Raw genomic sequence first — 25,253 nt, forward strand, 5'->3', positions numbered from 1 at the left:
ATATTCGATGGTATAGCACTGTTCTATGAGCTCCCCGCCCTTCTACAAGTCTTTGTCAAATGCCAAATCTTGAGATGGAGTGGGTATTCCATCCTTTTCTTTCATGTGTGAAAGAAAAGGGGAAACATTCGAGGGCTGTGACTCTGCTCTGGCTTATCACATACAACTGACAGAGGATCTAGGAGAAGGCTCAAACTCAGGTCACCATGACTTGTTCTCCAATTTTAATCCATTATGTAACAAATGTGTCAATAATAGTCTTTAATAGGAATCGTCTTCAACAAGGTGTGAGCTTCACGGCACAAAGACAAGCCAAGCAGCTAATGAAGTAAATCAAATCAAACTTCCCAGTGCGTTAGAAACTGTAATAGCATGAAATTGTGACCCACAAAGCTAAAATTAAATGAGACTGAAAGCTTCCTGCTCACTGCCAGACACCTGACAGGGATAAATATAATTCTCCATCCATCATTTATTTATCATCCTGCATGTTGTTCTGCAGTCACTGAGCTGACACCCTCATCCACAGCCATGCGGCAGCGAGGGAATCAGTGTCTCGCACAAGGACGCAAAGGCTGTCACAGGGATCAAACCCGTGTCCTTCCACTTACAGGAAGGACTCCATAACCACGAGAACACGCAGATACGACAATGTGACACTGATAGATTTTTTTAAAGAAGCTGACAAATATGCTACTTTGTGATTTAACCTTCCTCAGACCTTGATGAAGTTTTGACAGTTTGACATGAGTCCCTGCTTGTCCTTCAGAAACCGGAGAGCTTTGCGACAGCTTTGCTGAAAGCTGTTGTTCTTTTTTTATTCTTTCTTTTAAACTTCATTTAATTCCCAACAATCATAAAATCTTTAATGTCTGGGTGCCAGCTTGTAGGCTTTGGGTTCCTTTTTCTTACTGGAGTAGACAACAAGAGTTTTATCTGAAGATTCTTTTAAGGCAGTTTATTTTCTAATTTAACAGACTGTTATTTTTTCTCCCTAAATGTGAAGCTTTTCCTGTGAAAAGTTTTAGGAGAGTTTCAAACCCCCCCCTAACCACCACCACCACCACCACCACCACCACCACCACCACCACCACCACCACCAAAAAAAAAAAAAGAGAGCCAGCTGATAACACTGAGCAGATCTGCTGATTAGTTTTCAAGACAGAACTCAAAAAATCCCTGTATTGATTTTTTACACAATTTAATTTTTTACACTGGTGTCTATAAAGTTGGAAGGAAATGTTTTGTATCTTTTCTCATGAAATGATTGTGGCCATGGGATTTATTCTTTAAAGATAAAGTGCTCTTCTTCAATTTCTTGGTACGGATGATTTTTTTTTCCCATTTTAACTGCTTTTTGTATCATGATATCTTAAAGCTAAATTTTAAAGTCTGTTTTATTTTTTTTTTTTTTTATTGTTTCTACCATATTATTCTATTACCATCATTTTAATTTAAGTGTTTTAATCTTTTTTTGTTTATTGCATTTTCCAATCTCTGACTCATTTTAACTTGATGTCACCTCTGTTTTTTTTTTTATTTTTTTTATTTTTATTATTTCTATTGTGATTGTTTTTTTTTTTAAATTGTATTTCTTTTGATTGTTAAGTGACCTTGAGTGTCCAGAAAGGTGCTTTTAAATAATACGAATTATTATTATTATTATTATTATTATTATTATTATTATTATTATTATTATTATTGCCTCAGCCTATGTTGATGTAATCTTATGCTGCCTGGTTTCACTTCTGCTTTTTGGTTCTTGTAATTTATATCATAATTTACATTTGGATTAAATATTCTGATTGGATTTTACTGTGTTTGAGTTCTCATGATGGATTGGTTAAATGCTGGTTGGATCATATCTAAATGAGTTTTTGTCTTTTACATAAGTGTGTTGTTAGACTTTTCTGTGTTTGCATCATAGATTCTTACCTAATCAATCAAGCTCTTCATGACACTTGTTTTTAAGGGTACTATATCAGTTTATACATATTTTTAGAAAAGCCATTATTACTATCATTATTGTTATAGTCTTAAGTGATTGCAGGCCCAAATTGTTTGAGCAGTTGTTTGTATTTGGTTGATTTTATACTGTGAGGATTTTGAAGGTAAAGTCAGCCATGATGACACTTTCTTTATCTGTCAAAGCCTGTTGTAAAGTGATTAAATCTAGTTGTGGTATTTTGATCTGGAGCTACTGTACAAAACTTCAACTGTGGTGAAAATAGTGCAAAGTTCAGCAGAAACACATCAGTTTTTCAAAGTGTTTGATATCTGTCCAGGAGTTTCTGCAAACTAGTGTATTTCAATCAAACCATTTATACTGCAATCTTTGAACTGTTCCTACAAAAGCCTCCACTGGAAGAGCGATAAGAGTGATCCACACAACAAGCTCTGGTTTTATGAAAACTTAAAAAGAAACATGACTGGTTTCCAAAGTGCACAGCGAGGTGTATGAATGCTGCACCGTGCTGATGTTGCCTGGCAATACTGAAGGCTGATTTGGACTGAAATAGCACACTGCATCATGAGACCGTGATGCATGGACACTTTGATCAAAGGAAAACTAAGGTTGCGACCATTTGGCTGCTGCGGTTTAGCTGAGCGCTGCCTCTCGGATAGCATCTCCTCGTGTTGTTACGGAAGGTCGTTTTGGTGGTTAACTCTCTGAAAGGGCACTCAGCATCGGTGTCGGGTGACATATTCGCTCCTCCTCAGCTTCTTCCACGGTGAAATTCAAAATCAAGGCTTTACTGGCTTCATCCTCTCTGTAGCTGGGAGTGTCTCAATCAGTTCACTTCTCTTAAGTTGTGTTTCAACGTATTTTCAGTGTGAGCAGTAAAGAGCTAAGTGGTGTCAATCTTCACTGTTTCAATCCATAGGCAGACATAATGAGATGTTTTTGGGCAGAAATATTTTTCTAAAAGGAGACGGTACAACATTTTTTAAATAGCTCCAGTGAAAACTGATCCAAACTAGTAAAACACTGACACAAAGAGGCATGTGGATATCTCAAAGCGATGTCAGGTCCTTCGATTGTGAAAAGAATTACATCCTGGAACTGATATGAACAGTCATCCAAAAATAATCAGACGCACGCAGCAAATCAGGAGTGAGCATGAAGGCCCGAGGACTGATTCAAGTCTCTGACAGAGCTTGGATTGAGAATCACACAGCGGACTGTCTCCGTCCCGCTGCAGGCTTGTGTATAATGATTTGATTAGCAAGTCGTCAGGACAATGTGCTAAAGCAGGAGCTCCTTTCACACTCCCGAGTTCATACATCCATTTCAGCGCGGCCCTGACAGCTGTCTTGACGCATTTATGAAGTCAACTGAACGGGATTTGTGGCAGATGCTTCACAAGGCGCGTGACAAAGAGTGGGCAAACTCCCTTGTTTGGCGTGTCAGGGTTGAAAGCCTCACTCCTCAACTGTCAGAAGGGAACATCTGTGTTTTGGCGAATGAACGATGTTTGTTCTGCGGCGGAGCAATCGGCTCCCAGCAGCCGTCTGAGGTGACAGACTCTGTCACGGTCCAAGTACAGAGTTAGATAGAGATGGAGGGGAATGGAAAAGGAGGTGGAGGAAGGGTGGGTAATCCCTGTATCGAATCCTGCTGCAGAAACAGAGCAGGAAAGTCCAGCTTTTTATGCTTCGCTAACACTGCCTTAGCCCGCCCTGCCATCTCTGCGAGACCGTGGATTACACACTTGCCCTGTGCATTTCAAGGATGCATCTTATTACAATTGAAAGAGACAGAAAATTGAATCTTCCACATTTAAAATGATTACTGCCACAAATATCAAATACATCAGGCTGGACTACTTAAGCTGCTTTGCTGGCCAGATATTTACGGAAAATACACTTGTCATATAATGCTTAAAGTGTCCAGAATCAGAGGACTTTCTATTCCTGTGAAATAGGAAAACGCAAGTCCCCCTCGTGTCTGAAAATATGTCCGTCTCTTTACTGGTTAATTTGAAGTTTTAACTTCATTGTGCTTCATGTTTCGTGCCTCTACTCGTACCAAATCATCAAAAAATTAAAGGCAGTGAACAAGATTTGAGATACCATGGGAGGTTTGGAAGCCAGTTGAAATATACATAAAAGTATTTTTCTTTAGTCAGCAAAGATCTGCAGGTCTGCCTGATCATTACCCAGAGACTAAAGGCAAGGAAAAAGTTGTTTCTCCAACATACACCACCACCACCACTACCAAGGCAGGTACCAAGCTCTTACGACCATGGCTGTTATTAGCCCACACTGGACTGTGCCAACTGTAAGCCATACTGGCTGTCTGCGCCTTTCTACAGCAATGCATGGATCAAAGGAGTACGAGAATGGCAACCTTTATCTGTCAGGGTTGACTTCTGAAAGTAGTTCTTGAGCGACCTAAATTATCTAAATGACTGCCAAACAACGCTGAAGAGGAAATATACAGCACTTCGTTTTTCTCTGTTATTATGGATACCTCTCAAGATATGTCCAAAAAAATTACCAGCTGAGCCAGGTTCAGACAACCACGAGGGATAAAAACAGCAATGCCATACCTATCTTGATTTAGAGCTTCGGCCACTGTCCGTGGTGCTGAAAGCCTGGTTTGCAGAATGAGTGTGTGGCCAGTCATTTGTAATGTTAGCCTTCAGGGTGACAGTAGCAGAGTGGCTGTGTGCATGTGTCCAAGCATGTGTGTGAGCAATCACTTGTGTATGGAGGGGGGGGGGGGGGGGGGGGGATAGCATGATGCTACTCTGCCTTCTGGTATTCCCTCTGTTGCTTGGTTAGCATGGCGAGCACGTCCATCTTATTGGAGATAGATCTTATGTTACTAATATCAAAGGATAAAAGGACAGGTCGATGTCGTTACTTCTTAGCTCACACCTGAGAACCAGCACGTCATCCTCACCTCCTTCTTCTCACCTTGTGGGAAAACATCAGGCCTTGCACCAGTTAGCATTGACATGCTACAGGCTGCTAACAGCTGATTTCACATGTAAACAATGCAGCCATGGTTACATGCAGGATCTCAAGACAAACACAGGAGTAAAAAAAAGTAAAAATATTACTAAAGACAAAACCAGTTTGGTGTCCATGACCAGCAAATGAGCCAAACAAAGTAATGAACCACCCCAAATACAAAAATGACGAAAAGAGAAAAAAAAAAAAACCACAAGAAATGGACAAAGAGGAGAGAGCTGCTGTAACTGTCAGCCACAACATGGCGGCGCCTGGAAATTTAATTTTTTAAATCTGTCCCCAGTCTAATTCAAGCACTTGAAAGTTATGTTTTTTGTTAAATTACATGAATTTGTGATACTAAAATGGCTCTCTCTTTATTTAAAATCACAATGAAATCTAACCCTCTGCTCTTGGAGAGCGGGTTAAGGATGTTTCCCTTCTTTGATTCTCCTTTGTGACCAACATCTACTATTTATAGGCAAAGGACAACGGTGTCCTTAATTTGCTAATGAAAGTTTCGTGGCTTTTCTGAGCACATCAAAGTAGCAAAGTAAGTGACACAAGTGGGACAACAATTAGGAAAGAGGTCAGACTCAGGACCTATTTACAGTCCTTGATTTCACACAAGTGTTCTGCTTTGTTCTTTTAAGTCGGTCGTATGAGAAGACACCAGCTTATCCTCCCCAAGAGGTTCAATTTAGTGAAAATGCTGGAGATGTTTGTCCTTGTTCCAGGATCATTTGGATTGAAAAATCTTTGGCAAAAGGTTGGTGATGCTTTCTGTCGTGATCTAGCTTTGAAAATAACAAAATATTAGTTGAGTAATTATCTAACAAGTGTAAGAAAAGCAAACTGGTGGAACTCTTCCAAGAACCAAATCTGTCTCTGTTATGTAAAACTGGCAGTGGGGACATTCTTTCTAACAGCCATATTAACCAGAGAGTTTTCCTTGCATGTGATCATTTAGTTTTACCTTATTCTAAACGTGGATGTAAAGTAAAAAAGCTGGATATTGGTACTAAACATGAAAAGATTTCCAAACCTCCTTGTGTTTGTATATTGTAAAATCTCTGAATCTGTCTGCAAACTGACACAAGATCTTCAAGAGACTTGCTGAAATGATGAGGCCATTATGTAAGGCTTTAACAGCTGGACATTACCAATAACTGGTTAGGACTCTTTGAATGGGTGGGCCTCAAACACCAAGGTCTGCTCTGCCCCAATAGGCGTTTCCATTGCACTTTTGCAAGAAACTTCAATATCGAAACTTCAGAAAAATGAGAGCGTAAAAACTTTTTTTTTATCAAATTTGAGAGTTTTTTCAAAAATGTGGCATTTCCATTACCTACATTGTGTCATGTGACAAAATTGCAGGGTTCTAGAGGGGCAGTATACCCCCCTCAAAAAAAAAAATATCCCTATCTTCAATGTTGTACATATGTCAGTGATTTTTCAGAAAAACACAATTTAACATTTTAACTGTAATAAAAATGCTAAGATGGAAAGAGGTTCGCCACTCTCTAGAAATCTGGATGAGAAATGTAGTTAAGAAACTCCAGATTATTGTTCCTTAGTGTAAAACTGCAAAGAGTTTGAGGATCTTTTTTTTTTTTTTTAAATGTATACATATCATACATGATATCATAAAAATCTTCAGGTACTCTGGAGAAATCTCTCTCTCAAGTCCCAAAACCAATACTGGATGGCAGCATCAGGGAGCACAGCACTAAATACACACACGACTCTGCAGAGGTAGTCACAGCATGGACTCATAACCTCATCCAAAAAGCATCGCCTGTTAACTAAACAGTTTTTAGTGGCATCCAAGAATGAGCTGTACCATGCAAAGAGGAAATAATATATACTTGTCTGTGGTCTGACAAATTAATCTTTGACTTTCTTTTGGAAATCATGGATGAATCACCACATCCTCCGCTCCGAGGAGGGACTGTCTGGCTTTTCGTCAGTGTTCACTTTAAAAGCCAGCACCTGTGTTGATATGTGAATGGATGCCCTCGATATGGATAGCTCACACATTTGTGAAAGCATCTTTTATACTGAACAATATAATCAGGTTTTGAAGCAACATATGCTGTCATCCAGACAAGGCCTTTTTCATGGAAGGTCCTGCATTATACAGCGATAAGGTGCCACACTGCAGTGCATTTTGCAAGCATTACAGCGTGGCTCTGTAGGATGAAAGTCTGGAAGCTGAACTGGCCTGTCTGCAATGCCAACGTCACAGAATAAAACGTTTGGCTTCTCAAAGCAAAAAATTAGACAAAGAAGACCCTGAACTGTTGAGCATGTGAAATCCTATACCAGGCAAGAAAAGGACAGCATTTCATTTTCATAACTCAAGAATCTGGTGTCCTCAGCTCCTAAATGTTTACAGACTGTTGTTAAAAAGCGTGTGAAGTGATGCAGCACAATGGTTGAGCCGTTGTTGTCCCATTTGTTTTTAAATGTGTAGCTTGTATCACATTTAATTCAAGAGAATATTCTAATATGAAAATCCAAAGTTTTTCAGTTTTTAACATTTAAAGGTCCCATATTATGCTCCTTTTCTGCAGTTTAATGTGGATCATTGATGTCTTCATGAAATGGTAGTAACATGTTTTGGTCCAAAAAGCCAATAAATCAAGCACAGCAGCATTGTTTCCAGGCTCTCATAGCCCCTCTGTTCAGAACGCTCTGATTTAGTGGGCGTGACCTTCATATGTAAATGAGCCACCGCTGATACCACCCCGCTCTTCTGCGTCACTGAGGGCGGCGCCACGAGCTCCGTGTGCACAATGTTTAGAAAACAGCGAAGCTCGTTTACTGTAACATTACAGGCTAATACAACACGCTAACCGCAGTTAAAGTTAGCATCCTGAAGCTAACACAGAGACAGGGGGGACACTGATGAAAAGCTCTTACATCTGCTCCACAGCACACAGCATTTAAAATACTCACATTTCCAGGGTCCGAGCTTGTGCATGGAACTATGTGGCTGTTTACAGCCAAAAACAGAGCAGTGATGGCTTTTCATCTTTGGCATTCTCCTCCCCACTGCTGGAGAGATTTCTCTGCAGCAGTGGGGAGGGGAGTGGGTGCGGGGGTATTTACTCCAGTAAACCAATCAGGTCAGACTTGCTCCTGATTGGTCAAAAAAGGGAATCGCTGATGTCGGCAAATCCCCAATTCCAAACAGCTCGTTTTAGGTCAGGATTTTACATTCACAAGCACTACTAAGTACAGGTTTTGTCATTAAATATCACATTCTGTGGGCTGGGAGGAAAGCCATAGACCCACAAATTTCACTAAAAGACTTAATAAAGTGTTTTTTGCATAATATGGGACCTTTACATTTTCACATCATTGGGATTAAATACAGTTTGGAATGAGGCATGTTAGCTAGAGTGTCTGTACGCCTTTAAGAGGATAAAACTTTAAATTTAGCTGCAAGAAGCTGCAGAGAAGTTAAAACACAACTTGAAACTTTTTGATTTATTGTTGGGTCTCACTGTCAGAACAGAAGGCAAAAAGGAATATTGGACAAAGTGTCAAGCTTGGGGGTCGTTCTCTGTGCCTCCAGGCAACAGTAAACCAAATGTTATTATTTCTCCGTTGACGGCAATAAAGTGAAAGTAGCCTGTGGGCGGTGCTGCGTTCAAACTGTCAAAACTTTTTCGTTATGTTTTCTTTTTTTCTCCTCTCAGCACTTAGAAACCTTTATTAAAAGCTGAATCTGCCAATAATGTAAATCTGTAATGATCCTTAATAGAAAATAGCAAAAGGAAATGAGTTCATAAATTAAAACAAAAATGTAGCAACGCAGTTCACTTGCTTTGTTCATAATTTATGTTCAGATATTGGATGGTGTAATGAAATGTGGGTAGTGCAGAGATGAAGTATACCAGAGATAGCTTGGCAGCATTTCTGCAGAGCTTAAATGCCGCTGTTTCTCTCTTGATTTAATTAAGACGGAAGTTTTCTGTGGTTGTAGCAATAAAGAGTTTCTAACTCTGTCTGTGTACAAGACTTCTAGGAGCAGTAAATCCACATGAAGTGTGTCGACTCAAAAGAGTGGATCTTAAGTGGAGTTTTTTTCACGCTCATTGATTTGCAATTTGTATCACAGGGAGGCAGCGTGCCTGGGGAGGGGATCACAGCTGATCACAGTTTTGGACAAAAAAATGAGGATTTCAAGCTCCATTCAGTTAAAAAAAAGAAAAAAAGTATAAAACTTTGTCCCCTTAAAAGAAAACCTAATGATCTACACCTTAAACTGACATATATAGACCATACAGCAGGGTTGCTTCATAACAAAGGAGTAGAAAGCCCCCCCTCCTAAAAATGACAGCACTCATTTGCATTTGAAAATGTCTTCAAGTGCAGCAGACAATATACTGCAGACAGAATTATTCTGTTTCTTCTGGCATGTGGAGGAACAAAGCTTCGCAGACAATAAGAGGATAATTAAACACTTCATTTCAGCTTCTCTTCCTTTGTATTTGTTTTTATCTGCTATCATTCAAACATCAGGGTATTGTTCATCTTTCATGCTTTCGGTAATCATTTGCATACATAATGCATTTTGCTTCAGGACGTACTCTGTTACCAAAGTTATACATTAAACATGAAGTATTGTCAGACTGGATGCAAATCAAAACCTGTGAACATTCGACAGTTCTTCTAAACTTCAGTTTTTCATCTTTTTAAGACCTGAACTGACTTTCAAATGCTGCTTTTCAATGTATGAAGTTAATAACAAAACCAATAAAGATGGGGTGTGAAGGTTTCACAGTTTTTAAACTTGGATATAAAGTAAGAATTCTGATTCTCCATACAAAAATGTACTTTCTGAGCTCATGGATCTGCAGAATGTCTGGTGGAGGAAAAACAAAGCGAATGTTTAAAATAACACCCTGCCTACAGTGAAGCATAGCGGTGCCTCAATGATGCTGGGGGGCTTTTGGCACTGAAATCTCAAATGTGTTTGCAAGATATATACATCAACAATCAGGAAATCCTCAGAGAAAAATTGATACCATCTGTGAGGAAGCTAAAACTTGGGCATTGTTGGACCTTCCCACAGGACAACGATCCAAAGCATATATCAAAAGTCCAGCAAAGCTGGTTTCAGAGGAAGCCCTGACAGAGTGGCCATCACAGTCACCTGGTTTGGTTTGAAAAATCTCTGGTGGAATTTGAACAAGAAAAACTGCAATAGCTATGAAAGTGGCATTTATGGTCGAAAGTCGAGAAACCACTTTAAAAACATTATTTGTATTTAGCTATCTAAGTTTTTCTGATTTGACCTTTTTATTGCTAACAGCTGAAAGTTTGTACTGGATCAATAAACCTTATATATATATTTTTTTCCCCCTTTTTTTCTCTTTTGTTTTCTTTTTTTTCTTTTCTTTTTTCCTTTTTTTTTCTTTTTCCCCTTTTTTTTATTATTTTTTCCCCTCTTTTTTCTCTTTTTTCTTTTTTTTTCTTTTTTTTTTCTTTTTCTTTCTTTTCGTTTTTCCTTTTTTTTTCTTTTTCCCTTTTTTCATTATTTTTTCCCCCCTCCCCTTTTTTCCCTTTTCTTTTTTTTTCTTTTTTTTTTCCTTTTTTTTCTTTTTAAAGGTGAATCATTTTGAGGGCAACTGTATAATGACACTATACATTCGAACATTAGCTGGTGCAATTTCAGACCATTAAATAATCAGGTGTACCCAAGATAATTCAGCTTCTGCTTCAGGCGAGATCCAATTAGTTCTCATATTAATTAAAACAGTATTAATTAAAGACTTTTTTTCTACAGCACTTACATTTTATCACATACAGAGTCATTATGTGGCTCATGTTAGCAAATAATAATTACCTAATTACACATCAAGCAGAGAGGTTTGAGACCATTCTGTGTAGAGTACTTCAAGACTGTGACGCTTGTATCACCTCCTGAGGGAAATATCTGCTTTTGTTTTCCCGGCCACTATGGTCACTGATAACTTTGTAAATCTGCTGTTTTATACCCAGATTATCAGACAATAATTTAAAAATACTGTTGGGAATACCAGGAAAAAACAAAATCTTAATTTTGCATTAAAGTTGGGCCCCTACCTGTTAAATGTGTACCTAATTAAGAGAGGTTCTGAAGGTGCATCTCAGTTAATTTGACTAAGACCGCAATAAATTTATTCAAATTTGATTGTCTACAACATATGAGTATGAAGTGGTAGAAAAATGAACATCCACCATTGTTTCAATTAAATGTTTAAAATATGGGAGCAGAATACCCCCTCTTTAAATAACTGAAAGTCAATCTTGAACTGTTTTATATTAGATTGGATGACCTGACCCCTCTCCTATGCTATTAACGAAGGCATAAAAACAAACATACTTACTTTAAAAAAGCTAAAAACACTAACAAAGATGCTATCCAGAAAACTGCCATGCGAGAGAAAATATCCTATTAATCACATCTATAACAGAAATTATCCATATTTATTAGCCATTACCCAAAAAGTGTTTTTATCAGCAGCAAAAAAGGGGGGAAAAAGGGGAAAAAAAGAACATGTTTTTTTCTTTTAATTTTATCACAATTATCATAATTATCTGTCATCACTTTGTTTCTTCGTCCTTCACTAGAAATGGAGGAACTGGTACTTTGATGATGATGATTTTTTATTTGAATGGTCAAGTTGACATCCAAAATAGCAAGAAGGTTTTGCTCTCAAAACAGTATTTTTATATATTTATCCAACTTGAAAACCTCTGCTACAAGGTGAAGCTCTGAAATGGTCATGGAGTGCATCAAATCTTTTGCAGCTTGCTTTGCCAAGCACACGGCCACGCCAATGACAGCACAGCACATTCAGGGACAATGAGATGTCATTTATAGAATTGGACCCTTGGACAGCACCAAACAAATGATGCTGTAGTTCTCTGCCCTGCACTCTGTCACCAATGACCCTTTTTTCACATGCCCATCTACTCACAACAGCACACACACACACACATGGATGCACAAAGACAAAATTGCACTACAACTTCAACTATCCACTTCTTTTTAGCTCTGCTATAAATCTGCTGCTATGAAGGTGAATATTAGCTCCTCCCTCCAAAAGTACAAACACCTTGGTGCACAATTTAAAGTCTATTTGAGCAAATATAACCCTCACCGTTATGTTGCCATATTACACTTAACGTCTGAGAGAATTCCTCCTCACCTGTCACTGCGGTTACCTTGAATTTCCTGCTAACTGTGATAAAGCTAGCAATCTTGGCCTCAGTGGAGGTTTCCATCTCAAAGATGATGGGAAAAACCACACTGATACCATGAATTGTCCACGGTGTTGTTGTGTATTTCTCCTCCTTTTTGAAGAAGCCAAAATGGCTTTTGACAAAGTGTTTCTCACATGTCCAGTAAACATTCAGGGAATAAATAAAATCATTTGCATCATTGACAAAAACCTTGTCTGGGGATAGAATAACTGACCAATCAAATAGATCCAAGATATTCTTCAGTGTACTGTAATTTTCTGTAATTCTAAACAAGCTACTTCGAAGCATCTCCTCTTCTTTCAACAGTTTGTAAATGTCTGGGTACTGAGGAGGCCAGATGCTAGACTTGTGGGAGGAGAATGTCGTCCCATTCTTGTCTGATGTGAGTCTTTAGCTACTCAACAGTCCTGGGTCTTTGTCCAGTTTTTTTTTTATGATGCGCCAAATGTTTTCAACTGCTGGTGAAATGTCGAGACTGCAGTCATCACCAGTTCATCACCTGAACTCCTCCACAGAGCTAAGCCAAAACAAGCAGGATATGATATGAAAAATGTAAGACCTTCGTCTGTATGGGAGCATATGTTGTTCTAAAACTTGTATATACCCATCAATATTTAAGGAGCCTTACCAGATGTGTAAGCTGCCCCAGAGGCACAGATGCATCCCCATACCATAAGAGATGCTGGCCTCTGAACTGTTAGCTGACAACAGACCAGATTTTCCCTCTGCTTTTTTTTTTTTTTTTTGTTTACAGAGGACAGGGTGTCCACTGTTTCCAAAAAGACTTTCAAATCTTGATTCATCTGAACACAGTTTTTTTTTATTTTTATGTTTTACATCACCTCAGTCCATTCTTGATAAGCTTTGTCCCAGAGGAGATGGAGCAGCGTTTCAAGATCTTGATCACATATCAGTCCTTCTTTGCATGTAAGAGCTTTAAATAGCATTGGTGGACGTCATGGTGGACTGTGTTTGGAGACAATGATTTATGGAGTGATCTCCACCACAGAGTCAAGTTTGTGTTAATGCAGTGCTTCCTGGGAGCCCAAGTACAAGGGACGCTGTTACAGACTTTCGTTCTTGTCCATTGTCCAAAGAGTTTTTTTTTTTTCCAGATTGTTTTTGTGCAGCAGAAGCCCAGGGCGGACGCACCAAAGACCCCCTCCCTGCTCCTCTGCCGGTTTCCTCTGCACTCAGATGGGGCCATATTTTACTTGACCAAAAAAAACAAATAAACGAACTCCCACCAAAAAAAATCTGATATCGGTCTGAATTCACGCTTTATTTAGAGAATTTTCAGCGCGTGACTTTTACACAAAAACACCGCTTAATAGGCTCTAGTTCTCATCGTGTCTCTTCGTCCTGGCAGACTACCTGCGTTTGTTTATATCTGGCATGCCACGCGCGCGGACTGATACACTAAGCGGCAAGCGCCTCGTAGCCAGCTGTGGCTCTGCCGCAGAGGTAGCGCTGTTTTACGACACGATTCTATTGAGATTCTATTGAGAACTAGAAAAGCACTCAGAGAACACAGACCTCCACCAAGCATTTTGTGATTGTCACCAACACTTTAGTCTTACTTTAATGTTATACTCCCTTTCAGCAGACTGTCTGCTACAATTTGGTGTTAGCTGCAGGTTTGTACGATAATTTGTACCTGACAGTGTTGAAAATTTTGATGACCCAGTACATATTTCATATTCTGGATCTTAGTATCCAGAATATTGCCAGGATCTGGATCGTACTTTTACATCTGTCAGAAATGATGGTGACCTTGCCTTATATTTTTTTTCAAAGCAATCTGACAATTTATCGTGGAGTTATATACACATATGGGTGGGTGGCGGGTGTTAATGTCAAGCCCCGATTTCAATCATTATTAATTGCTGTTGTATAGTGGAGTTTACTGAAATATACACAGATACGATACATTTTAACAGTCCAACTGTTGACAACAGTCCTTATCTTTGTGCTAGTTGTTTCGCTGACTGGTTCCTGTAATCAAGAAAGACAACACCTGTCTCCTGGACAGGAACCAAGTTGGCTTTGTTCCCCCCGTGTTTATATTCATATCATAAAGATAGATTTGTTGTTTCATTTCAGAGGACACAGGAAACATGAAAGTCCCGTCTGTGTCTTTTTGACACGTCATGCTTTCATCTCTGCAGTCAGCGCCGTATCAAAGACTCTGCACAAAAGGTCATGTTTGCTTGCCAGGATATACGTAATTACACCAATAATCTGAGAAGCCCGATGAGATTTGGCCAATCTATATGTCAATGAGGGAGGCAGAGGAGAGGTGGGAGGCAGTAAATAAGGCGTAAACGCAGCTTGTAATATTGCACGCTCACGCCATATGACACGGGCCGCTTCCAGTAATTACCGCACTGCTCCTGCATCTCCGTTTGAAATTTGATCATTGTCAGTCAATGATAACACACTCTGCCAGATGGTTTATGCAGCGTGGCCTCAGCTTCCCCACACTTAATTAGAGAAAGTGAGAGCAGAGGAGAAGGTACATCGGTGAAGGGATGGATTAGCCACTGCGGCCTGCTCGCTTTCCAGTCTCCCGAGGAGCCCAAAGAGGCTTAGAGAAGCCTGTCGGGGCAGCACAGGGTCTTCACCTTCTGTTCATCTTCCTGCTGCAAGAGCTGAGTGTTTGGAGAAACGAGGAAGAGGAGGAGGAGGAGATGCAGGGGGGGAAATGTGAGGATTTGGAGACAGTGATCTCGTACATATTCACAGCTGTAGTTTGTTTTCAAAGGCAAGACGATGGATGAGAGCCTGTCTCTCTGCTTGATAAGAGCAAATATGCATTCAGACAAGCTAAGCTATTGTCAAGCTAAACTATGAGCTGGTGGAACTGCATCTTCTCTCTGTTCTCTGCAATTCACTATTCACACTGCAGTGTTTCCCATCTAATCACACACTCAGGGAGAGTTTCAAAGGCTGTTATCAAAGGGAGGACTTTCTGCTGTGATTCAGATTGGAAACAGTATAACCTTTAGGGAGAACTGAGAACTCCTGAGATTTTTTTTCACCATTTCCCTATGTGTAGGAACCAGAAGGACTTTGACATTATTTAATCCAAATATCCTCTGTTGAATATTAAACACACTCTAGCTAAGGTCATCTCTGGCTGGGGAGTGAGTGGAAGGTTTAAACCAGGCGTTTTGTACCTAGTTGAACGACAGAATTAGCTGCCATTCAATAATAGCTAACAGATTGATGGATCATTTTCAACATTTGAGAATGTGGTATGATGCCTTTCTAGACTGACTTCCATTTGTGCCACTCTGCAGCTCCTGACCTGGAGTAAATCTCCTTGTCTTCAAGGACGACAAGGATCGAAAGCTAACTCTGAGCTATTGATCAAGAATTGAGGCTGTTTAATATCTTAATTCAGGGCCTGTATGTCTGACCAGCCATTAGCATGGAAAACAGACTGTTTGTACTAACGTCCAAGTAAAAAACAAAAACTGGTATGCATGAGCCAGGTTAATCGGCAAAATGAACGTTAAGTTTAATGGAAGTATACCCCACCATCGCAGGAGCTAACGGCAGGATTACAGCACTCGATCGGCTGTTTGAAGACGGACATCACATGATGCATTATCGTTTGAGATGAAATATACAAAGACAGTGGACAGTCATATGAAAATGTGGCAAAATGTGTAGCCATACAGCAAATCTAGATGTAGGAAACACCAAATTTTTTCATTGAACAGATGAGATAAGGGAGACATTTAAGGTCCCAAACCGGCGAGGCTCGCTGCCATCAGTTTTACAAGTTTGCTTCACTCTTTGCTTTAACGTCTGGGTCCTTCCAAGGTGTGTGTGGTGAAATGTTGGCGTTCATTAACTGCTTTAAGAGTTATTCATCAAGGTACTTGGGCATTGCTGGCATGCAAAGCAGCTTTTATATTACTGATTTTATTACTGAGTTTTCTACTGTGCACTCAGAAACACCACACGCATTTACTCTGTTCAAGATGGCCAAACTTTCTCTTTCTCTTTGTTTACCTGATTGACTCACAGACAACAGCTGTTTGTGTGTTCATGTAACAAAATCTCCATTTCTACGGCTGAAAAATGTTTTTCTTGATCTTTTCACAGTCACACTGTGACTGTTCGCCAGGTTTATTACTGATGAAGAGTGGTAGACATGCGCAGTTTGAGTTTGTTTGATGAAGTTTTCCAGGTTCCCCTTAATTATGACGTAATCTGCTCCTGTGTCTCTTTCATGGTGTAATCAGTTAACTGGCTGATTATTTGCAGTTGTGCATGTGGCTAATGCTGCAGCCAAACCGGCTGTTCCATAACAGAACGTTAGGACTAATGGTCCTGTTTGTTTAATGACTGAACTGTTAACTTCAGGTCTAAAAACTTGCCTTCCTCCAGCTTGACCCTTAAAGAGAAGGGTTAATGACATTTTTACGTACGAAATTGTATCCGTCCGTTTAAACAATGTTACCATCACAGCCAGTTCACATACTTCCATATGTCCTCTATGTTGGCACTGCAGTTGACCAATAAATCGACGGTGGGGGTGGGGGCAGGGCATATGACAACACAACATAAAAACAAGCATGGTGCAGGTATAAATAATGTACTGCTTGCATAAAAGACAAAAACTGAGGCAACGTTGTAGCAGGTAGTGGTCGGTGAGGCAATTCAGTACATTGCGAAAGTTCCACCATTGTTATTTCTTTGTTGTGTCTTACTCAAGCTTTGTATCTGGTAGTAACAGCAACACTGCCCCCATAGTTTCCAGTGGTACTGCTCCGTTTGGTCTGTATCTGTAAGCTTCATGGAAATGTGCAGAAATACGGACAAAATGAATGCACAGCACGGACAGAAGGCTCTGTCTGTATCCGAATGTAACATTGAGCATAAATCAGATGTCCCCCATTCTTCTTTGGTTGTTAGCTTGATGGTAGCATCCAATAAGGAGTAGCCAAAGATCAACAGGTGGTAAGACAGTTATCCATTTGACTTAGAATTTTTCATGTTTTTCCTCAAAAAAAAAAAAATAGAAATGATAAGAGAGTTAAGGTTATAATCCCATTAAATCACCAGGCTGAACAAATATTAAAGAACATTTTGTCATTTTTACTGTGGGTGAATGTCTGAAGAAAAAATGAAGACCTTCAAAAAGAGAAAGAGAAACAACTGTTATTGAGCTAAAAGTTAAAGTAGTTCTTCTTTTCTTTCCCCAGGATGAGTGAGCGATACGCACAGATCGGAAGTAAAGGGGCTCTACTTGTAATGGTGCTTGTGATTACTTTCTGGGAGATGACTGTACCAACAGAAGGAGCAACAGGTGAGTACATCCAAACACAGCCAACATCTAGCTTTTGTTTCTTTCTTCTGCTTACATTTTCATAAATAAATAAATAAATGAATAAGCAGATATACAAATCTCGGCACAGTTGTCACATTATACCACCGTGGGCTTTTGCTGCACTCTGAGTACCAGATTTAACACACATAGGTATTAGTGCCCACACATCCACACATTCAGGATTTTCCTTCCCTCAACACTGAGATAGTCACAGTCACAGGTGAAGAAAGCAGAGTAACAGATTCATCAAATCCCTGATAACAAGCCAGTTGATCTCTCTCCTCTTGAAAGCAGAGGACAAAGCATCCATACTTTTGGCCTTTATATGACTTTGGTTTGTTAAAAACTACAGTGCTTACATAGACCAACACAGGAGACTAAACCCAATGTTTTATGTTTCTGATAAGCAGCTTTTTGTGCCTCCTCTCAGTCTGGTTTTTGTATTCCTCTGTAAAACTCCACACCCACTTTTTATGTAGTCTAACTATTGGATTAAAAATGAAAGGCCGTCTGGAGATATGACCTTGTCTAGTGTTCTTTTCTTAGACGTTACAAAGCTCCTCCAGAGAACACTATGAAGAAGAGTTTCCAAAGTCTGAGTCACAATCTTTACAACTCGCACACTGACACTGACGTGTAAACTTGGAGTTTCCTTTTAAGCATCTTATTGCAACAGATGCTGGGCGATGAATGAATGATGAGTGACAGTAATCCACCCTCATGTATCTTTTAAAGGGTTTTAAAATGAGACTCCTGCTCCAGTTGTCCCAGTACCATCGTGTGCTGGATGTGATTGTTCTGATAGTTGGTCCAAAGAGGCTGGAAATGGGGACAGAGCTCTCAGCAACAACCTCACATGGTGTATGAATGTAGGGAGTCTCCGTTTATCAGTTTACCCAGGTAGGACTATTAAAGACTGAGCCAGTTGCTTGGTAATTGCTTGTTAATATGACGTGTTGAAAAGTGCAAACAAGAATATGTCAAACACAGGTCTCTCTCAATTCAAAGTAAAATATTTAGCAATAAATGAAACTGGTGTTTGATTCCTGTTTATAAAAAGTGGTCAGTTTGGCTTCTTTAAGGAGCTGGAGTTGTCAGTCTGAGTCCTCTTCTTCATCTTCTGAGTCTGAATGTCACACCAGGGATGTGATTACAGATTTTGGTGGTGTAATAATCATAATTTTGCAATCATCCAGACTTTTCATTCATTAATTTCCCAAAATTTTTAAAGATTCCTTCCAAAGAAATTTTTTTTATGCTGGTGTTTCACATAAAAAACAACAACAACGTTACTTGTTCAGCTAAGCTCTCCTTTTATTTATTTATTTTTAATAGAATCATGAACCATTCAAATGGTGGAGTTAAAAAGAAATAAATTTATTAGTTTTTCTATTATAGACGTGTCTATGATGGTGTGACCCCCAGGTCTGGTTATTAATATGTCAAGCTGTGACATGACTTGATTGTAGCTCATCATGCTGTCATGAGGTCTCACCTCTGTGTCTGTCTCTGTGTCTGTGATTATTTATAGAAATGACAAGTTTTGATTTTCTTTGGCTCTTTGATTATCATTATGTAGCCCCTTCATCTACAGTACCTCAACATGTCTGAGCTTTTTAATAACACACTTACATACGGTAACCAGGATGTCAGGGAGTTTAATATAACCATAACAAGCCCTGACGGTTCTTGAGAAAGAACATGACAAACAGGTGGACAGAGTGAATGTAAATATGGACACGAGTTCAGGTGTGAAACAAGAATTAAGATCATGGAGTCAGTTATTGTTCTGAGTATATAAATCAAAAGTTCAGTGTGCAGCTGTAGAAAAAACAATAACTATAGAGTATAAACAATCTTTGGCATGTTGAACGTGCATTAAGGGAACAGTGTGTTGCACTAAATTTTCAGACATTCAGTTGAGATTCCCTCACCAGTGTCACATGAACAAGACACAATTTGAGGAATCTTTCAGTTCCTTTTTTTTTTTACGGTATAGACTCATTTTGATACAATGTTGCTACCACAATGCTATTCCAGCAGTATTTGTTAAGCTCTTTAACACGACCACAGTCGACCAAAGCGCTGTAGAGGAGAATATATGAAAAACATAGCAGCTCACATGAGGTAAAAGAACATTACATGTGAAATACAGGAAAAATTTAAAAGACATAAAAACATGAGTAAAATAAAAAAAGACGTGCAAAAAATGAACTCTAACTGGTGGCCCATGGGCTAAATTTGGTCCTACAAGAGCTTTCCATCCAGCCTGAGAATTGATGAATAAAAATCCAGTCCAGCTAACCTTTAACCTTGGATTTTAATTCATTGATTTACAATGGAGAAGGGCTGGAAGTTCAAACTTTTTACTTCCTTCATTTCCACTCCTTTTTGGAAATATAGAAGAAGTTAAATCAGTGATTTAATGCTTTTTTATTTATTTGTTTTTTTTTCATTTTCCTTTTAGATTGCAAAATTGAAATGTATTCTTTGTTCTGACTTCCTGTTTGTCTTTTATTATTTTGCTTTGCATTTACGAAAAGAGCATTGTCATTCATTCCTTCAAAGTGGGGTCTGTGTACAGCCTAGTGGGTTGCAAAACAGTGATAGAGGGTGAATTTATAACAACAACAACAACAACAACAACAACAACAACAACAACAAAAACAAAAAATAAAAAATAAAATAAAATAAAATAAATAATAATGATAATAATAATAATAATAATAATAATAATAATAATAATTATTATTATTATTATCATTATTATTATATGGAGATACAGTTGTTTGTTTGAATGTACTTTGTTGTTTTCTTTTTCTTGTTTTGCTTCTTTTAAATTTGTGTTTTGTTATTCTGTGTTGTTTTTTATACATGACGTTATTAACCTGTGTACAGTGTCTGAGTATCTAGAAAAGGGCTCTATGAATAAAATGTATAATAATAATAATAATAATAACTATTTATTTTTTATCAATCATATTATTTTTTAAAAAATTAAATGAAAAACATATATTTTGTATTTATTTATTTATTTGTTTTTAAAAATTGCAAAGAGAAATGATTTTATCTGTTTTACAAAAATTCTTTATAGTCACGAGACCCCTGGGATATCTACGCCAGGATAATGAGGGCATCAGTGGAAGCAGATTCATTTGGGAAACAGCAATATGTGCACAGAGGTTGTCTAACTTCCTTCATTTCATCTAAATTTTTTATTTTGATTGAACCTTTAGTGTAATCCCACTGCAGGGGGTCGCTGGTTTCTGGCTTTACTGTTTTGGGGGTCAGTCTGAAAACCTCTGACTTTACAGCCTCTGTTATTCACAGAACATGTTGCCTTCCCTGATTTGATGGGTGTGAAAACTTTTTTGTTGTAAACCAGTTTGGCCTGTTTCATTTGCTTAAAGTTTGAAGTCCAGCTTCTTCATCCCAAACCCAGTGACCAGCTGAACCACTGCAAGGAAAGATGCAGGACAAACACACGAAGGATTACTGTCACAGAAGCAGCCACTTCTAATGTGATGTTTTCAGAAAGAATTTTCTCACAGTGCAGCCTCACAAATGAAAATGTCACTGTCGTAAATGGGGGAGTAATTGGATTGAAACAGCTATTTCGGAGGTATGACTCAAACCCGTCTCGGCTTGCCTCATTAAAAGTGTTGTTGAGTCGTCACTAGTAAACCCGGGGAGATCAATTATAGCAACTCAGCAACATTATAAGAAGAGGCCAACCCACATGTTTCATCTTTGGGAGTCCCGCTGACGATACACGGCGGTAGATAATTGGTGGTGCGCAGGTCGTGCTGCTCCCCGATAGGACGCCCTCGTGTGAGCATAATAGAAACTCTGCATACCTCCTCTCTCTTTGTCGACCAATTAAATGGGAGTGTTGCGGCGCTCTGATGCATGTGGCTTTGATTGGCAGCAATCCCCGCTCAAGATGCTCATCATTTCAGCAGGAAGTGGATCAGAATAATCTCACAAGCATTCTGTTTCTCTCTGATAGCCACTGCAGCTCCCCTGATTTCCCCGGGGTGTTATTTCTGATGCTGTAAACCTGTTATCATTCAGGGGATGAGAGGAACCCAGAATATGTCCGAAATAGAAAAATGTATTTCTGCAAACACATGAGTAGAACTAAGCTAACAATCTGACAAGCAGGGGAAATTTGGATCATTAAAGCAGGCAGACGAGCTGTGAACTAATGCTCGTGACTTCTTTAAATAGCTGCTTTGTGTCAAAAGTGATGGTAACCAAATTAGGGTCGTTTTCTTTCTGGCATGTGGAAAAAGATTTTTGAAGGCTTGTGTGTCCTTTTGGATGTGTATCACACAAACTTCAAAAGTATCAGTGGTCATTCTGTTTGCCTTTGAGTTTCTGCGATGACCAGATGCCACGGAGCAGAGAGAAGCTGCACACAGGATTCCTGCCCACAATCTGTGAGGATGTATCATTTGTTTTCATTAGCAGGTGTTGTAATCAATCCTTGGAGTTACCTGTTCCCCTGAGCATCTTCACGCCCCCTTCCTAATTTTAGTCCTTGCCCTGTTGTTACCTTTTTAAACAAATGAAAAGAAAACCAACACCAGATAGACTTCACATAACGATTCTGTAAATATTGCACCTAATCTTGTTTGTTCTCAGGTGTATTCTTGCATGTTCTGTGCTATCACTTCATTGACAGCATTTGCAGCCTGTTATTGTGATGGCTCGGGTCTTCAGTCTTGTTTGTGTTTTCTGGGTTTTTGGATTTTCTTGTATGTCTTAAGTTTCTTGGTTATTCTTTGGGGTTCTTGTGACAGACCAGGACGTAAGTATGTGTCAATAAATCAGAAACTCTCCCAGACCAAAAAAAGCACACAGACTGTTGAGTTGGCATAATAAAAGAGTCAGAAAACTACGTCCAGAGTTAATTATTTACCAGCAGTTGCTGGTGTTTCAGTGTAAAGTGTGACCCTGTTAACTGGTGACTCTTGGCCGCTAATCACTGATACTGTTGGCTGAGAGTCACCAGTTTGCATGGTCGCTATTAACTCCAAAACACCGGTTGCTCTGTGACGGTCAAACCTGATAGATGTTGCCTCTGTTGTATAGTATTGTTTCTAAAAACTGACCACAGAACAACCGTACATTTTAATGCTGATAACAGGTTAAATTCAGTGTTGAAAAAACGCTAACTCATCCGAATGAGTGTAGCTAAATGCTCCTTCTGCAGTCAAGATGCGCATCTTTATGATGACTTAGACTGATTATCCCTCTATATAGTCTCTGTGTTTCTTGAGTTGTTTGTTGGTTCATTGTTTCTTGTCTGCGTTCGCTGTGTGTTTCATGTGTCGCGCCTAGGGTTAGGTACCAAATTAGTTACTTTTTTTTTTTTTTTTTTAAGTACAGACCGAATTCTGTCAAAAGTACCAGGTGCTGATTCATGTACAATCAAAAGGTACCATGTATAGGTACCTAATTGCATCCTTGTGACTTTGAGGGGGTGGAAGAGTAGGCGATTTTCCATGCTGTAAATGAACACAGCATTGCAAGGTTATATATTGAAAAAAACATATTTTAACTAAACAAATTTATGTTTTTTTTACCACATAAACACAGAAAGGTACAGAAAATTAGTACCGTTAAGTACCGGTACCAATTTCTAGGTACCGGGCATCGGTACCGTGTAGTTTAAATTTGAAAGGTACCCATCCCTAGTTGCTCCCTCAACTGAGTATTCCGATGTTTTGGACTTTTAAACATTGAAATTGCAAACTTTTCACTTTTAACTTGCACTGCTGTTGTTGCTGTTGTTGATGCTGTTGCACGGCAACCCTGCCGTGTTTACACATGTGCTCAGCTTGTGGCACTGAAGCCAGCCAGCTCATTGGCCAAACAGCTGGAGATTCCTGCAGAAGAAGCAAAAGACTGGCGCAAGACTGATGGGGGCTTTTTTTTTAACAGTCTATGATCAGGACATCCTCAACAACACCATCACTGCCACCACTGATGGCTTCCAAACTGTCTGGGCTTACTTTGTTGTTGAATAGTTGTAGTAACAGTGACCCTGTGATAATCCTAGTTTGACAAAATTGTACAAAATGATACATCTTTAACCCATGGTCCCTTTTTCTGCATGTTACTCCCCTCTCTTTACCTGTTTCTTGCTCTATCTACTGTCCTGTTCCCTCATTAGGAAACCACCTAAAGAGAAACATAGCAGGCCATTTGCTGATGGGAAATCTGAACCAGAGTGGAACAACACACTGTAGTTAAAGTTCCACACTCAGGTTGCTTAGGAAGAGGTTTGTTTGCCGTGTACCCTAAGAATGTTTTCCCTAACTCTTAAAAATGTTGCTCTGACGTATGACCATGGTGTCTGACTCTTGCATCTAACAGTGTTGCTTGCTCTGCACCTTGGAGATTGTGCTCTTTGTAATAAAAATGACTTACACCGTGTATAAGAAGCATCTTGCCAAGATGGGTAAGCACTGCTTTGCAGCCTTGAGGGAGCAGTAACATTAAAACCACAGGATCCTCGTGATAAACATAATAATGAATGCACACTCAGTGCTTTATAGCTGCAGCATCTTTCCTCAAATCTGTGAATTCATAAATACCAATTAACACATCACTCTACACCTAATGATGAAGGATGGTTCAAAAGGAATCCTTTATCAGATCTAATGCTCCTGTAGGAGAGGTGCTTGTTTTTACTCCCTTCAAGTGTTTAAAGGAAAGCTATGATTTCCATATTACTGCTAATGGTTTCATGAATGTTGAACAATATGAATCATTTGCAGTCTCTGGTTTGTCTCTGGAGACAATGAATGAAAGGAAATGGCCTCTGTCCTCATGCTGAGAGCACTTTTAGATAAAAAATCTCATTAAAATGAAACAGATTCCCCAGGAAAAAAAACACCATGAAAATGCCAGATAGGCAGCATGAGAAGCTGACAGTGAATGGAGGAATAAATCAAGACATGAAGTCCAACAACTTGATGGAGGCTGTTTTATCCTTACGACTCTGCTTATCGCCTGCCGCTCTTACAGTGAATTAGTGTTTTTATTTATTTCACTCAATGCCTTTTTTTTTTTTTTTTTTCACTAAAGTAAGTCCTATAAAATAATTTAAAAAAATAATGATATATTTTTTGTTTCTTAGAAGTTGTTCAGTTCCTTTGTTATGTTTGGTCATTCAAAGCAGGGTTGTTGACCTGCTTCCTGAAAGTCATTATGGTGAACAATCATGAATGGTTGCTGTTGAACTAAATTCTAACACAGGAGGTCCTTCACTGACATGGTTCTCTACTTACGTCGCATCGACTCTACGATGCCAAAACATATACATACGTAAGAAAATAGAGAAGGTTTCGAAGTTACGCCGCTCTGTTTGTAAGCTCCTATGATGCGTCTAGTTTTTGATGCGGAGTGCGTATAAATACACAACTACGCAGTCTCCGGTCGCGTCATAGTGTAGACTTTCTGGTTTAGTTGAAATGTCTGTTATAATAGTCTATAATATTTTCCCATATGCAAGAAGTATAATACATGTATTTGGATAGTTATTAGAGATTTAGGGGGTATAAAGGGTAAAAATTTGTCTTGCGCGGAACTTCAGGTTACGAGGTGTCGTAGGAATGGAACATGTTCCTAACTCGGGGACCGGTTGTAGTTGTTTTAGTCTTCAGTCATCTGTGGT

The 25,253-nt window shown here is 39.1% G+C and overlaps 1 protein-coding gene across 2 annotated transcripts in view; it reads left to right on the plus strand.

The window, feature by feature from the left end:
* The window catches only part of LOC141810972 (chemokine-like protein TAFA-2), an 83,612-nt gene that overhangs the window by 29,323 nt on the left and 29,036 nt on the right, over positions 1–25,253 (plus strand). For both annotated transcript variants that reach the window (XR_012600134.1, XM_074698843.1), the window contains exon 2: positions 17,442–17,545. Coding sequence is in view for 1 of the 2 variants with exons in the window: in XM_074698843.1 (XP_074554944.1) it covers positions 17,443–17,545 (103 nt within the window). In the remaining variant the exon portion in view is untranslated. The remainder of the gene's footprint in view (positions 1–17,441; positions 17,546–25,253) is intronic.

This window comes from Halichoeres trimaculatus, unplaced genomic scaffold, assembly GCF_033239565.1.
Source record: "Halichoeres trimaculatus isolate MK-OKI-2021-1 unplaced genomic scaffold, fHalTri1.1 fHalTri1_scaffold_21, whole genome shotgun sequence".
NCBI classification, from domain to species: domain Eukaryota; kingdom Metazoa; phylum Chordata; class Actinopteri; order Labriformes; family Labridae; genus Halichoeres; species Halichoeres trimaculatus.